The following is a 15450-nucleotide window of genomic DNA, read 5'->3' on the forward strand; positions in this document are numbered from 1 at the left end:
ACTGAATACTCTTCCAAGTCGGAAATAGCCGACTTGGCCTGTCTCCGTTTCTCACCTTTCATTATCACAACTCACTGTCACCGTTTCCAACCTCCAACGCTGCCGGCAACTTGGAAGAATCACGAATTCCAACCTGTCTTTCTCTCTCATTTAATTTCATTTGTAATTCCACTTTGCTATTCCGTTATTGACTTGAGCGTCGGAGGCTCTACGGTCGACACCCCCACCCGGTGCTCAACCTAAGGCTCTTACGTGTTCTTGTGTTGACAGGTTGCTAGTGCTCAATCTATCCGGACGTGCAGACGTCAACTTCAATTGTAGATTTTAGCCTCTACAATATGCATATTAAATATTTTATAATTAGTCGAATTTTATAATTTTAAGAAAAAATAAAATAGAAAAAAAGATAAAAACAATAAATGTACAAATAAATCTACAATTTTATTATAATTATAAAATATTAAAATTGTCGCTCAATTTTAAAAGAATGAAAATTTAAAATGTCTTATTCCTTAAGTTATATGTGAAAAATATTTTTTTTTTATAAACATAAGCATTTTATGCACTATTATTTAAATACCATTTGATTTGATGGGTTTGCTTGATTTTATGTGAAAGTCTTACACATTTGACCGATTTGACAACTATCAGTCATAAAAGTCAACGATTTGACAGCTATCAGTCAATAGTACATATGACCGGTGGGTGGCTAGATCATGTGTCTGTCCGGGCGGACACATGATCTAGTCACCCAAATCATGTGTCCGGTCGGTAAAATCATGTATCCGTCCGAGCGAACACATGATCTAGCCACCCACCGATCATATCTACTTTTGACTGATAACTGTCAAATCATTGACTTTTATGATTGATGGTGTCTCGATCAAATGTGTAAGATTTTCACAAAAAATCAAGCAAATCCATCAATATCAAAGAGAAAATATGTATTTCACATAATTAGGACATAAAATACTTAAATTTATAAAGTAGAACATTTTTCATATACTCCCTCCGTCCACAATTTAATACCCTACTTACCTTTAAAAATTTGTCCACAATTTAATGCTCTATTGTGCTTTTTGTACCCTTTTACTCTTCTTCTTTTCCTATATTTACTACCCTTTGCTACTAATTGACCCACCTTAAAAACACATTTATTATTTTTATATGTGCTAATATATCAAAGTACCCACTTTCTTATAACAAAAATAAATTTTACCCACTCAAATTAAAACTTAAAATTTTACCCACTTTTTTGTTGAATGGACTAAATTACCCTTCTATATATATGAGCAAACCCTAATTTCCTTTCATTCTCTCATTTCTCTCTCTCTCTCTCTTCTCTCTTCTCTCTACCCGCTCTCTTCTCTCTCTCTCTGCACGCTCTCTCTCTTCTCTCTCTTCTCCGCCGTCGCATCCTTAGTCTCTACGGCCTTCTGTGCAGCGGCGTCGGCCGCCCCCTTCGTCCTCTTCGCCGTGTACTCCCCCGTCTCCCTGGCTCTGGCGCCCGTCTCCTCCGCCGTAGGACTTCACTCTCTCTCGATTTCTGCTTCCGATCGCGTCCAGCGGAGCCTGGCCTCCACCGCGCCGCCCCGTCCTTCACCACGCCGCCTCCTTAGCGCCGTGCCGCCCCGGATCTGCATCACCGCCGGATCTGCAGCGCCCGCCGGATCTCGATTTCTCTCTCTCTCTCTCTCTGTAAATCAGCCGGCGACGTGATCCTCCTCCATGACCAGCTGCGCTTCAACCTCGTCGCCAATCTCCAGCATAACAACTGCTGTTGTTGATTCAATTAAAATTAAAACCTAATTTCAATTCAATTAAAACCTAATTTTCGATTGTGAGAGAGAGGGAGAATTGGGGGAGAGTTGATTGTTGATGATGAGAGAGATATGAGAATGATTGGGATGGAGACTTTAGTTGAATTCAATTTGAATTTAAACGAAAAAAATATAAGTAACGAAGAAATTGATGAAAATCACGCAATTTTGTACAAATGTTCTTGAATTCACAACCAAGTTTATGAATTCACAACTGAATTATCGGCGTTGGTTGTGAATTCACAATTGAAATAGTGTTGGTTGTGAATTCAAGTTTTATCGGTTGTGAATTCTCAACTTGAAATAGTGTGGGTTGTGAATTCACGCGAATTCACAACTAACACTATTTATAGTTGTGAATTCAAACTTTAAAACTTGAATTCACAACCAATACTTGTTATTCAGTTGTGAATTCAAGTAACCAGGGGGCTTAGCCCACTGGCCACCGGGTCCTCACTTAAGTGAAGTGACCCGGGTTCGATCCCTCTTGGGAACGAATTGGTGATTGGAGATATAAGGTGGAGTTTGGTGAATGGAGAGATAAGGTGGTTCTTGGAGTGGATGGGGGAACTAACTACTAACATCTAACATGACTTTGACCGATCAAAAAAAAAAAGTTGTGAATTCAAGTTTTAAAGCTTGAATTCACAACCAAAATTTATTTTGGTTGTGAATTCACTGGTTGTGAATTCGTGGGTATTTGTAAAAAATTTATATGCAAGGGTAAAATGGTAAATGCGAGTATTTTTTTTAAGTTTTTATATTAGTGGGTAAAATTTATTTTTACTATATAAAAGTGGCTATTTTCAAAATCCACTCTCTTTATATTCTCTATTTACTACACTCACAACACCTTTATCACTTTAGTCAACTATCTTTATCATTTTAGTCAACTACCCTTATATTTCATCCACATCACATTTTTTCAGTTTTCTTAGTCTCCGTACCCACATCCAAATAGGACATTAAATCATGGACGGAGGGAGTACAACCTAAGAAATAGGGTAGTTTTGTCTATTAACATATTTTAAAATTGATTTGACATTAATTTTGAATGGAAAGTTACTACCTTTTTAATATAGAGAGATGTATTTTCATATACATTTAACAAAAGTGAGCATTTATGGAAAGACCGAGCCGTATAATTGATTAAAAAAGAAATTTGTACAAATATAATATGCACACGGGATGCATTAGCGCGTTATAGACCCACCCTCTCTCTCTACACCCTACGACTTTCTCTCTCTAGAACTATCTTATCCCCAACCCTTAACCGCCAATTCAACTTCTTCCCCAATATAAGCTTACCAATTCTTCCCACTTTCTCGACGCACATTCTTCAATTCCAACGACTCCACTTTTACAGCCCCCAAATCCTAAATCGAAGATGGATTCGAGCTCCGAAGCAGCTTTTCATTCCGACGATTTCTTCGATCGCTTGCCGGACGACGTCGTGCTGTCGATTTTCGGCAAATTGCAAGACGCTAAATCGCTCTGTCTATCCATGTCCGCGTGCAAGCGGTTCCGATCCATCGCCCCACAGGTCGATCGGATCTTCCTCCCGATCCCTCAGAAGAAGTCCGCCGTCAAGGAATTCGATCAGAAGAATTCGTTCAAAAATCTGGTGATCAGAGCGTTGATGAAGCCCTTCCATTTGATTTCGCAGATGGTCAAATTGAAGCCTAAGACCGAGGAGAATGACCTAGATTTCTACTCCTACTACGTCCCCAACGAGATATTGAAGAATTTCCAAGGAATCCGCGGTCTCCATCTCCGGCTGCCCTGCCATGGAAATCAGAAGCAGAGTCCGTCCAAAAATGGCAAGAATTCCACGACTTTGTTGAAATGGAGAGCTGAATTCGGGCGAGAGCTGCACAGCTGCGTGATTTTAGGGGCAAAAGCGTGGGCGGAGAAGGATGCGGATGAATCCAAGGAAGATGCGTCGCGGGTGATGCCGGACGACGAGCTGAAGCTGCGGATCGTGTGGACGATATCCTGCTTGATCGCTGCGTCGGCGAGGCATTACCTGATGCAGGAGACGGTGAAGGGGTTGAAGATGATCGAGAATGTGGTGGTCTCGGATGAGAGCGATCAGGGGAGATTGTGTATGAACAAGGAGCAGATTGAGGAAATACGCCAATCTAGTAAGGGTAAAGGACATGAAATGGCGGAGAGTAGGAGTCGAGTACCGGCGTTGAGGATGAAGATGTGGTATTTGGATCAGCTGGAAGTGCCCGGCTCCGCCAAGGTCATGGAGGGGGCGACGCTCGTCGTTATAAGGCCTGCCGGTGGTGGTGGGGCGGAGGATGAGGGGAGCCGGAGCGACGCGGAGATGGTGGCGGACGCCTTTGGTGGGGAGGAAGGTGAGGGGAAGGTGATGGGTGAGGCAGTTAGGAAACTGATGGTTGCCAAGAAATGCTATGTTTTGGAGATGAATTCGTTTTGACATGTACATGTAAATATTCGATTTTGTATTGTATTTCATTCTTTTTTCTTGGCAAGTTAATAAGAAAATGAGATTTTACACTACTTTGCCATGTAATTCAATTCTTGCATCAACATAGATATATCACTGAAACAAAACTAATTTGCGTTCCACTCCAACATCAAGGAACACAATCATTCGCATCTTACAAAAAATGAAAATGAATGATAGCCAAATCTGTGTTGGCATCTCCTACTCCTACTATATTGGTTGGCGTCGAGATTCTGATCGCAAGATCATCATTACCTCATCACACTCACTGTCAAGATACCTAAAAAGGGTGTATAATGAATCAAAGATTTGTATTCAAGTGAATTCAGTTTGATTCTTGAAGCTCTACTTTGATGGAAAAACCGTAGGGAACCAAGAGTCTGCTGGTATTCTGAGCAGGAGCTTCCAATAAAGTTCAACTGCTCAGGGCTCGTCTTGCTCGTGGAGTTGCAATGAGTCCCCGTTCCCACTGCCTAGTCGGGGCAACGAGTCCCCATTTCCACTGCATAGCCGGGTTGACATTGTAGGGGATAACGGGTTGTGATTACCTAAAATCACAGCAACATTTTGAGAATCAGAGGCAATCGTATAACCCAGCAGCAGGGTCAGACTGAATATAGAAACTAGATAGACCTCTGGAAGACGAACTTCTCTCAAAATCCTTGGTCATGTGTAACAAGACGGTCCCTGCAATCACAACCATAAACGCGCAAAGTACTGATGCAATGCTCCCAGCACCTTGCCCTTCCCAGTCCTGCACCAAATCCATACAATTAATTTCTAACTTGGATCTTGCTTAACCAAGTACTAGAACGTAGAGACCAATTCAACCAAGCAATGAAAGCGGTACCTTGAACATGATGACGCTGGCTAGGATTGTAAGTGATGTAAACAGGACATAGTATATAGGAGAAACAACAGCAGTGTTGAAGGTGTCAAGAGCCTGTAACATATGAATGTACCGTCAGAGCTCCAGAGGCCGACAAGAAACAAAAACGAGAACAATACAATCAAGTGCTTGAATGAGACTGCTACAAATTCTTGTGATAACAATGATTTACACAGAAAAGCTAACCATACAGAAGTGTGCATTTGGAATAGTTTAAACATTAGCCTTAAATAGACCAAGAAATCTTACAATTTCTTTTTCATCCCTCTATCTATATGTTTCACTGGCAGCAACTATTATGAACACAAAGTTGAACAATAGTCCCAAGGAATAGAAAATCTGATATTATGGTTACAGAGGATTTAAAAAACTGGCTTCTTGGCCAGGTTGTTGAAATGAAGTGAAATAACATTGACAAATAAAAATACTAGTAAGTATGCAGTCTGCAGATCAGTTGATGTTGAGGATAGACAGGAGCAAAACATCTTGCTAGAGAAATAAGGACATCCAATGTCGAGGACAATCTTTTTACATTTATTTTTTACTTTTTACTTTTTTTGGAGAGAGAAAATATTGAGGAAGTACTCTACTATTATAGGCAAAAACAAACTTTGACTCTGTTCATAGAACATTCCAATGTATAAAGCAAAGATGGAAATTGACAATTTCCTGATATAGCTTAAGCAAGAAGGAAAAAGTATACGCAATGCGATATTTAATGATGATAAAAGATACATTCAATTGAATATTAATTAGTTAGTCCTCTCAAAAAAAAAATATTGATTAGTTAGGGTGCCGTTTCTGGATTTATAGGCAGAATAGTCAAGGGGGTGCCTTTCAAGTATTTATTGTATTGATATAAATGCTCTCAAATAAAATCATGTATGGCAGATGCATACAACAAGAACAAGCAATGATCAAGTAATAAGAGAAATACATTGGTATAACATGTAAAAACACGAAGCAAACAATATTAATCGATCTTAAAAGAAAAAAAAAAAATCATCAATGAGCAAAAGAGAGAGAGAGAGAGAGATAGAGAAACATTTAAAGGTTGAATTGTAGTATCCTGGGAAGCCAGAGACTTCTCCATCAAGAGACACCAGAAGTCTAAATATGATACTTGCCTTGTTTAGGTAATTCATTTGCATTATGACACAAATGGCCACAACAAACATAAAAAACCAGGTTTCTGGGTAGAGTAACTGGTTATTCCCCTCAAAAGTCAGTTTTAGAGAAATTCCAAGGGCTTTAACACCCATAACCTGCAAAACATACATCAAATGATCATGTGACAACTGACGAGGCTACTGTCTAAACCACAAAAGCATATCAACAATCAGACTATAGGGGTAGAGATGCAATTATTTCAAATAGAACATTTTGTGCAAGTTCTTACAAAGAAGTTTCTATAAAGTTCTTACTGGAATTTCAATAGCTTCTTCACTGATGAAAGGACAGAGCAACACTGATGTGCAGAACTTTGACGAGGAAAGGGACCACGATCACATTCATAAAAATGCAGATGAGTCTGAACGAGTGGCACAAATTTGATATAAAATCTAAGACAGACGCAGTGCCTAAACTTTGTTAGGTAAGAAATTACAAAGTTCAATTTTTAAGCATTTGAAAGAAACACAACCGACATCTGAAAGTAGCATTTTCACCTCAGATTCTAAATGAGAATAGTGAGAAAGACGATCTTGTTGCAAATAAATGACTGGCATGCAGTATACTAGTGACTTTTCAAGCAATAGTCCAGCATTCTTTTGGGGATTAGTTTATAGTGTGTAATGGAGAGAAGAAGAGAAGAAAATCCTTGTCAGTTTGTCCTCCAACAAGTTGAGTAGTTGGTTTTGGCTGAAAAGGCCAAACGCGACTTGACCAAGAAACTAAGCGACTACACAATAAAGGGACTACATAGCTAATGGAAGCATTAAACATTATGTGCCGAAAAACATGTACTTGAAAAGGAATATGTAATCTATATATTAGCAATTTAGAATTTACCGAGAGAGAACCCATCAGTGAGCAAATGCCGGTGAAAATAAGTACGTTGTTGTGTCCACATTGGGGGGCAAAATAGAAAACAAGAATGAATACCAAAATGATAACTGATCCCACATAGAGAAGAAAGGCTGGAATCACATAAAATGAATTGCATCAGACACCACGCTTCTGGCTCTAGGCTTTCAGAAAACCAAATATAACAAGGTCTCTTCCTACCTGGCTCCGTTGCCATACTCCATATTTCCTGGACAGAAGAAATCGGTTGCTCTTGTGGCGCATTGATAACAATAACGATAGAACCAACGACGCACATCACACAGCCCAATATCCCTAGTTGATGTAGCTTCTCATTTAAGATGAAGTAGGCTAATACAGCACTACAGCATATCATATTCAACATCAAGGATTGCATAATTTGACGAAAACCTTCTTTCCTCGACCAGGATAAAAGAAATATGGTACTAGAAATAGGTTACCTCACGATGATACTCAACGCACCAAGAGGAGTCACAAGCACTGCAGGGGCAAATGCATATGCCACAAAGTTTGCAATTTCTCCAATTATCACTGCAAAAAAAGTACAAATAAAAATAAGAAAGAATGAATGATAGAAGATTCAGTACTTAATCAATCAGAACAGTTATTAGTATTAAATTCTATACAGCAATGACACACTAGGCTTTCCGTATCAACAATATTAGGGGTGTTATCTAACAATGAATTAAACTTGTATATAACAACATTATCACATAACTGGATATGTAACTACAGAAATGAATGCTTGGAAATTATTAAACAGGAAAAATTCAATAAACAGATATGGGGAAAATCTGACATACTGGTGATCATTCCGAGCCACCACAGAGGCTCCATGAGATATGCATACCCCCCAAGACCTATTAAATTACGACACAAAATGGATGAAAAATCATGCGTTTGTGATTACGCAAAAACAAACACAAGACGGCGTGGTTAAGAGAGTGTTACCAGCCCTAACACCAGAGGCAGCAGCAGCTCTTCTGAGGCCTTTCTTCTTAATGATAAAGCTTGCACCAATGAACGCACTTGAAAGCAGAGCCAATATGAATCCCTTCAGATTGTCCCCAGTGAAACCTATGATCCCCATTAATCGAGACTGCATGCGTAATCAGATTCGATTCTTTCTTCTTCTTCGTCTTCATGGAAATCTTCCATCATCAGCGCTTTTGGCAGATCACTCACGCATCCTGCTCAATCATTAGAGTAGTACATTCCTTCAATTTTTTACTTTTTTTAAACATAATTTACGAATTACGACCCGACTCAACTAAGTGAGCCCATTTACTCTTATTTAAATATTAAACATGCACTCCATTTAAATAATTTCGCCTATAACGGCAACGCCATATCCAATGTTTTTTTTCCCCACAATAAATATGCATATCCGTTTGGGTGGTTTGGTTAACCGAAAAAAAAAACTTTTTAAATATTCTCTAAAAGATAACATTATTGTTCCCAAGGGACACCAAGCGGTGCGACCTCCTGTGTGTAAATAGTGAGGTCCCGGGTTCAAACCCTATTGCCCCCCTCCCCAACTCCCCCATATAAAAAAAAAAGATAACATTATTAAAACATTGAATATTAAATTATTTTTAAAACTAAATAAAGTGGGGATATAATAAAAATCTACTTATATATATATATATATATATGTATATATATTAGTACCAATAGAGATATAAACAATACTATATCAGTATTGCTATTGAACTAGATATATAATAGTGATATACTTACATGTAAATCAAAATTTATACAAAAATGTTTAGGTATATATAGATGTTGACTTATGATTTAAAGAACTTTCTTCTTACTTGTATTATTGGGAAAACTGTCAATTAAATCACAAATAATACTCTATTTTGTAATTTTAACAACACTTTTAATATACTCCATTTCTCCCTCATCTATCTTTAATGTTAAACATTATACTACTGTCTTTTCATGTTATTTTGGTTTGTTGATGAAAAAATAAGTAAATGTGATTTTTTTTAGTTTGCATGATTGTTTAATTATATATTTTAAATTTACATATATTTAAATTACGGTTTTTCTGCAGCTAAGCAGAATGTGATTATATTGATTCATTTTAGAATATTTAAATTTTAAAAATAAAAGTTTTACAAATAAATTTTGTATTAATTTTAATATAAATTTGTAGATGAAAATTAGTTATACATCTAAAAATTAGAATTAAAAATAATATATAAATTTATTTAATTTTTAGTTCTATTTTGTGTATGTATTATTTATTCATTTATTTTTATAAATATATTTATTGTTATCTTTTTTTACTTTTATATTAATAATATTTTTAATTAATTTTGGACTATTTAAATATGATTTTTTTAATAACAATATTGTTTAGAATTTTCAGAGCTCGAAATTGTCATATTGAATGTGGGTTATTAATTTTGTTATATTAATAATTTAGTAATTTGTTCAAATAAAATTAACTTAATGATTTACTTTATAATCTATAAATTTAATTGTTATTATATTATTCTCATTAAATTTAATTTTATAATCAATGAGTTGATAATATTGTTACTAGACTATTTCAAATCAAATATTAATATTTAAATTAACAAAAAAAAATTTTATTTATTATCAATTAATATAATTTATAAATGATGATTTTAATATTTTTATACTCCATCCGTCCCATGAATCCTGACACGATTGGTTTCAACAAGGGAATTAAGGAGTTACAGATTAGTGTTTTAAGCGTGTAGTTAATAAAGTATAAAAGTGATAAAGTTTGAGAGAGAATGTAATAATTATTACTTTATTTAGAAATGTGTCAAGATTCGTGGGACGCCCCGAAAAAGAATACATGTCAAGATTCGTGGGACGGAGGGAGTACAATTTAAAAAATTTAAAATAATAAAATATATTGTTACAAGGCATAGGAAGACCTACTAGGCTACTAGTTTAATTAATAATTTCTCAATATTATTCTCATAATAAATAATACTTCCTCCCGCTCCAAATGTCTCATTTTTTTAAGCACGAAAATAAAGAAATATGTATAAAATAGATAAAGTGGATTGATAAAAATTATTTAAATATTAAATATAGAGAATAAGTGTATTTTTAAAAAAGAAAATGAGACATTTGAAGTGAGACAATTCAAAATAGAAAATATGACATTTGAAATTCGGAGTGGACGGAGGTAGCACTGTAACAAGTGAAAAAGTCCAAACTATATAAAATGAGGACGGTAAGATAAGAGAATAATTTGCAAGACCGTCAGTCAAACACAGGGAGAATCGGCTTCTAATTCACGCGCCTCCTCAAAAACCCCTCTCCAAGTTTCATCACATTATAATTGCTTCAAATTTCTTCTCAACACGAAACCTCAAAATGGACAAGAAAATTGGCAAATTCTTCGATTCCGTCGGCAGCCTTTTCACCGGTGGCGACGCGATTCCTTGGTGCGATTCCGATATCGTAGCTGTAAGTATAAGATTTCAGCTCGGTTTACTGGATTAATTGTGAAGTTACTAGGGTTTAAGAGGTACTTTAGCGGTCGAAATTGTTGTTTAATTCTTAGAGCTATAAACTAGTTATTGAAAATGGAGACAGACTTGGTATATTTAGTAGAACCGCGTAGATGCAAAACTGTCATCGATTTGATTAAGAGATTATAGAAATCAAAAGAAGATATGTGAATGGATATTGCAATTGTGTGCTACTGTTTTTCCTTGCCGTGCGACGTGATCAAAACTGTTGTCATGTTTTTTAGTTGCATTTAATTGCTTAATTGGGTAATCCTGCACTTGGCTCAGTTTGAGGTTGGATTTCGATGGCACGTCCTTTATTTAGTTGGTGTGCCTTATTGAGTTGGATGAAAGCATACCTTCACATTAATATCGAGGGGAATATCCTAGAGGATCATATCCCAATTTTTTGTTACCTAGGTTTCAACTACAAGCTTTATTTGAATATAACATCTCCCTTTATCTACCACAGGCTTCAATACATCTTGTTGTTTCAAATGAAATTTAAGTAAATTAATGGGGTTTAAATGGTTTTGTTTTACTGAAATGGCCAATAGCTAAGTTTTTCGAATTGCTTTCTTGTAAAGTCCTTGAGCCATGGGGTCCTTATGATAGTTTCAGCATGATTGAAATTTTAAAGGATAAGATAGGTGTGCTATTGTTCAAAATACTTCTTGTTTATTTATTTTTCAATGAGATTGGGCGGTGGGTAGTATGCCTGCAAAGTTCATATTACTGGTATTTTGCAATTTCTACTGAGTTTACATGAATTTTAATTTCTGTTCGTCCAACCTGTATATAACTTTATACCATATTCACATTTACAAACTGCCTCTAGGTAATTTTTGTTGTTGCTAGCCTACTTGTAGATTAGATGGCTGTAGGGGTATACTTCAACTCTGAATATCATTGTATTCTCATTATGATGGCAGAGTCTGGCTATTTTGAGAAGTATTGAATGACGATGCCCTTAAAATTCATAAGGTGTTCAATTAGCTTATGCTGTTTGCCTCGTAGATTATTATTTTAAATAGATTACAGATTAGGATGTTTATGTTGAGGATTGTATGTTCGTTATATGTTCTAAGGCTTCGTTGCACAGGTAGTCGTTCTACAGTTTGAAATAATGGCCCAAATTTAGTGCTTTGTGCTTCTGATTCAGGCTTCTCCTCTTAAGTGTTTTCATGCTTACTTATGTGTTATGAAGCATGGGGACGGCAGTTTGCTGGACGTACGCGTCCCGGGGACGATACGCAAAAAATACGCGTAAAATACGTCCCCGGGGACGTATTTTTAAAGCCCGATTTTTTAATTATTTTTTAAATTAAAAATACGTCGAAAATATGTTGACAATACGGTCAGATACGTATTTCTCTCAAAAAATACGTTTTAGACATAATTTAAAACTTCTAACTTCTTAGACCCTAATTCGCGCCTCCCCCACTTACAATTAACGTTCTCCTCTCTGACCCACCCCTGCGCCACCCCGCCGCTCGCCGTCGCGCCTCCCTGCGCCACCCCGCCGTCGCCGTTGCGCCGCCCTGCGCCCTGCCGCTGTCGCCGTCGCACCGCCCTGTGCGCTTGGAGCAGTCCGGCCACCTTAACAACTAAAGGTATTGCTCTAATCTCTTTTATTTGGCTTGGGCAGTGGGTATGTATGAAGATTGGCTGAAATTGGCTTTGGGTTTTGTTGGATTGAAGTTTAATTTTGAATTGGCAGTGGGTATTTCAAATTGGCAGTGGCGTGGGTATTTTGTTGAATTGGGCAGTGGGTTTATTGAATTGGGCAGTGGGTTTATTTGAATTGAAATTTGATTTATGTTTTTTATTTGAATTGGCAGCCATGAAGATTTGAGGGAAGAGGAAGAGGAGGAGGAGGAGAAAGACGATGATGAGTGAAAAGGGCTACTAACATTTTATTGTGTTTCATGAAGTATTATCTGTTAAGACTGTTTTATTTCATTATTTGCTATTTGGAACTTTGTTATGATGAATTAGTAGTGTTTTACTTATATTCTTGGTGAATTATGAATTTATAATATATATAAAATATATTTTAAATAAAAAAACTAAAACGTATTTTTGACGTATCGTATCTTGATTTTTGGAAAAATGACGTATTTACGTCCCCGTATCGTATCCGTATTACGTATCCGTCCCCATGCTTCTTAGCTTATGTGCACATAGTTTGCATGCTAATGCGCTGATTTACTGTGGACAAGGGATCTTAGGCTGTTCCTGTACATTTATCCCTTTCTCGCCTTTGTGCTCAAGCATATCTCTGAGCATTACATCTCTACAGGGTTGTGAGCGTGAGGTTGCTGATGCAGAAAAAGGTTCTTCTGATAAGCAAAGGAGCGAGTGCATCATGCGCTTGTCTTGGGCTCTGGTTCACTCCAAAAGGCCAGATGATGTACAACGTGGAATATCTATGCTTGAAGGTTATATAGAAGAAGTATCCTTTTTTTTTTTGTTTATCTCTCATCTGTGTGTCGGAAGGCATATTTCTTTTTGAGCACAAGATCTCACTCAAATATTCTTCATTCTTCCATCAATACCTTGTGTTTTTATTGCTTCTTATGTGATGCCTTGTGGCGACCCTTGTGTATTTGCTCCCATTGTCACCCCTGATTGGGTAAAATACGGTTGCACAATTTTGACTGCTGAAACTTATTGCCTGCAGTTTCTCTAGCTGGCTCTAACACCCCGCTGCAAGAGAGGGAAAAGGCCTATCTTCTAGCTGTTGGATACTTTAGAAATGGGGAGTACTCTAGGAGCAGGCAGCTTGTTGAACGTTGTTTGGAGGTTTGTATTCTTCTAACAGTCATGCTTGGAATATAATTGGGCACTACCATATGTCAAGAGTGAATATTTATCAGTTATTAATTTTGAGATTTCTTTCTGCTCTGTGTCTGTGTGATCTTTTGTTTTTTTAAGACAGTATTGAATTGCACATAAGTTTGTATTGTTTCATCTCCCATCAATTTTTGGTTTGGCATGTGGTTTATATGTTGGAGTAGGCCATCTGGACTATCTGGTAGTATTATATTGTAAAATTTTGTTGCAATATTACAGATTGCACCTGACTGGAGGCAGGCCTTGACCCTCAAGAAAGCAATTGAGGATAAAATTACGAAAGGTAAATGCCAGTTGTTGTTTTTGTTGCTTACCTACTTGTATGAATTGTATCACAAAAAACTATATTGTGCTCACCAATTTCTTGAAAGTGCGACTGATCGATCCACTATATTGCAAAATTGATATAGATGGAGTAATCGGCATTGGTATTGCTGCAACTGCTGTTGGTCTCGTGGCTGGTGGTATTGCAGCTGCATTTTCTGCACGCAAGAAGTGAAAAACACAATAATGTACATGATATCGATGCTATGTGAGTTTTGATGAAGGCCCTTTACTTTCTGAAGAAATCTCTTGTAAATTTCGAATTTTCTCTGTATTACAATGTGCTTTACTGAAGTAATCGGCTGAGCCTGTGTGGGATTTCAATCGATATTGTTGAAGATTACATTTAGTAAACCAGCATGTGAACACAGCCTAACTCTCACTTAAATGGCTAGGAATATTTCTTCATGCTATGACCGCCCAAATGAATTGATCCTTCTTAGTGTATGTTTTTAGGATGCAAACAAATTAAATAATTGCAATGTTTAGGTTTGAACTTTGTTGTGTTATTTGATTTGAGTTTTTCAGATATTTTGATTATAGTTAAGTGTAATCTGGCAAATTAAAGTCATTGCATTGAATATGAATGACATGTCAAAATCTACCTCTCCCCTAGGTGTGGAAGAAGAAAGAGAAACTAAAACTTTCATATGGAATTCAATACTTTTTCATTGTAAAAATTGATGCTACGAGTGTTAAATTTGTAAATATTAGTAATAATACTTTAGGACGGAAAGTGTGTACCTTTTTACTTTACAAGCTAATACTATGTAAATGCTAATAATATTCATTGATCCCAACGAAAGTGCTTCGTATTCTTTTTTGGACCGTTTCAATGAAGGTGAGTCATTTCATTTTTTGGTAAAAAAATTAAGGAATTTAAGATTATTAATAAAATTAATTATACTCTTATTTTTTTAATCATTCTAATTAATATTCATTACTTATTTTTTGAAATTGTTTTTAAATTAATTTTTTAAAAATATTTAATTGTATATATAATTAAATATTTTAATATATCAAACAATAATTTTTTGAGTTTTTAAATTTCGTGCTCAAAAAATTGCCTCCTAAATACTTATTGTGGGAGGGAGTGAGTACTATTTGTCATAAAATTGATAGATTCTAATTAGACTAAATTATATGATTATTTGTTATTTGAGCTTGCGTTTGGATTCGTGTATGAGCAATTTATAGATGGTCTTGCACAAGTATTCATTTTTTTTATCCTTCCTTTTTTGGTAAATTCTATGTTTTGTTTTAAATTTGGTGATACCTTTTAGGCCTAAATTTATTAATTTAAATCTACATTCAAAATTCAAACATGTGTTTTCGAGCATGTAGCTAAAATAATAATTTTGGATATACAAATTGTGTCAAATTACAACAAATAATTTGAGCATATAGTGTGCTGCTATCCCATAATAACTAGTGTTACGTCCGTGTGATGCACAAGATTTTTTTTTTATATGTAATTCATCTTTATATCTAGTGTATTTAAATTTAGTAAATATTAATAATACAAAGTTGTTA

The 15450-nt window shown here is 36.0% G+C and overlaps 3 protein-coding genes and 1 long non-coding RNA gene across 6 annotated transcripts; 3 read left to right on the forward strand and 1 right to left on the reverse strand.

Annotated features, from left to right (window-relative positions):
• Window positions 1–3156: 3156 nt before the first annotated feature.
• LOC131007138 (probable magnesium transporter NIPA7) lies at window positions 3157–8494 on the reverse strand. Of its 3 annotated transcripts, none has more exons than XM_057934295.1 (9): window positions 8183–8494; window positions 8035–8091; window positions 7672–7762; window positions 7412–7572; window positions 7196–7323; window positions 6313–6450; window positions 5147–5239; window positions 4930–5050; window positions 3157–4844 (listed from the first exon to the last, which is right to left on the reverse strand). In XM_057934295.1, the coding sequence occupies exons 1-9, from the start codon at window positions 8334–8336 to the stop codon at window positions 4720–4722; spliced, it is 1068 nt and encodes a 355-aa protein (XP_057790278.1). In that variant the 5' UTR covers window positions 8337–8494; the 3' UTR covers window positions 3157–4719. The 3 variants fall into 3 exon arrangements, with proteins under 3 accessions (XP_057790278.1, XP_057790279.1, XP_057790280.1); XM_057934296.1 differs by having other exon boundaries at window positions 4945–5050; window positions 8183–8480; XM_057934297.1 differs by lacking the exon at window positions 8035–8091 and having other exon boundaries at window positions 8183–8476.
• LOC131007140 (F-box protein At1g30200-like) lies at window positions 3208–4349 on the forward strand. The gene has a single exon (XM_057934298.1). It carries the CDS (start codon window positions 3208–3210, stop codon window positions 4264–4266), a length of 1059 nt encoding a protein of 352 aa, XP_057790281.1. The 3' UTR covers window positions 4267–4349.
• Window positions 8495–10443: 1949 nt separating the features above from the next.
• On the forward strand, window positions 10444–14330 carry LOC131007141 (mitochondrial fission 1 protein A-like). The gene is made up of 5 exons (XM_057934300.1): window positions 10444–10693; window positions 13040–13178; window positions 13421–13542; window positions 13813–13876; window positions 14004–14330. The coding sequence occupies exons 1-5, from the start codon at window positions 10601–10603 to the stop codon at window positions 14090–14092; spliced, it is 507 nt and encodes a 168-aa protein (XP_057790283.1). The 5' UTR covers window positions 10444–10600; the 3' UTR covers window positions 14093–14330.
• LOC131007142 (uncharacterized) lies at window positions 11940–12762 on the forward strand. The gene is made up of 2 exons (XR_009095927.1): window positions 11940–12350; window positions 12579–12762. It is a non-coding gene; the product is annotated as an uncharacterized LOC131007142 (long non-coding RNA).
• Window positions 14331–15450: the final 1120 nt, after the last annotated feature.

This window comes from Salvia miltiorrhiza, chromosome 1, assembly GCF_028751815.1.
Source record: "Salvia miltiorrhiza cultivar Shanhuang (shh) chromosome 1, IMPLAD_Smil_shh, whole genome shotgun sequence".
NCBI lineage: Eukaryota > Viridiplantae > Streptophyta > Magnoliopsida > Lamiales > Lamiaceae > Salvia > Salvia miltiorrhiza.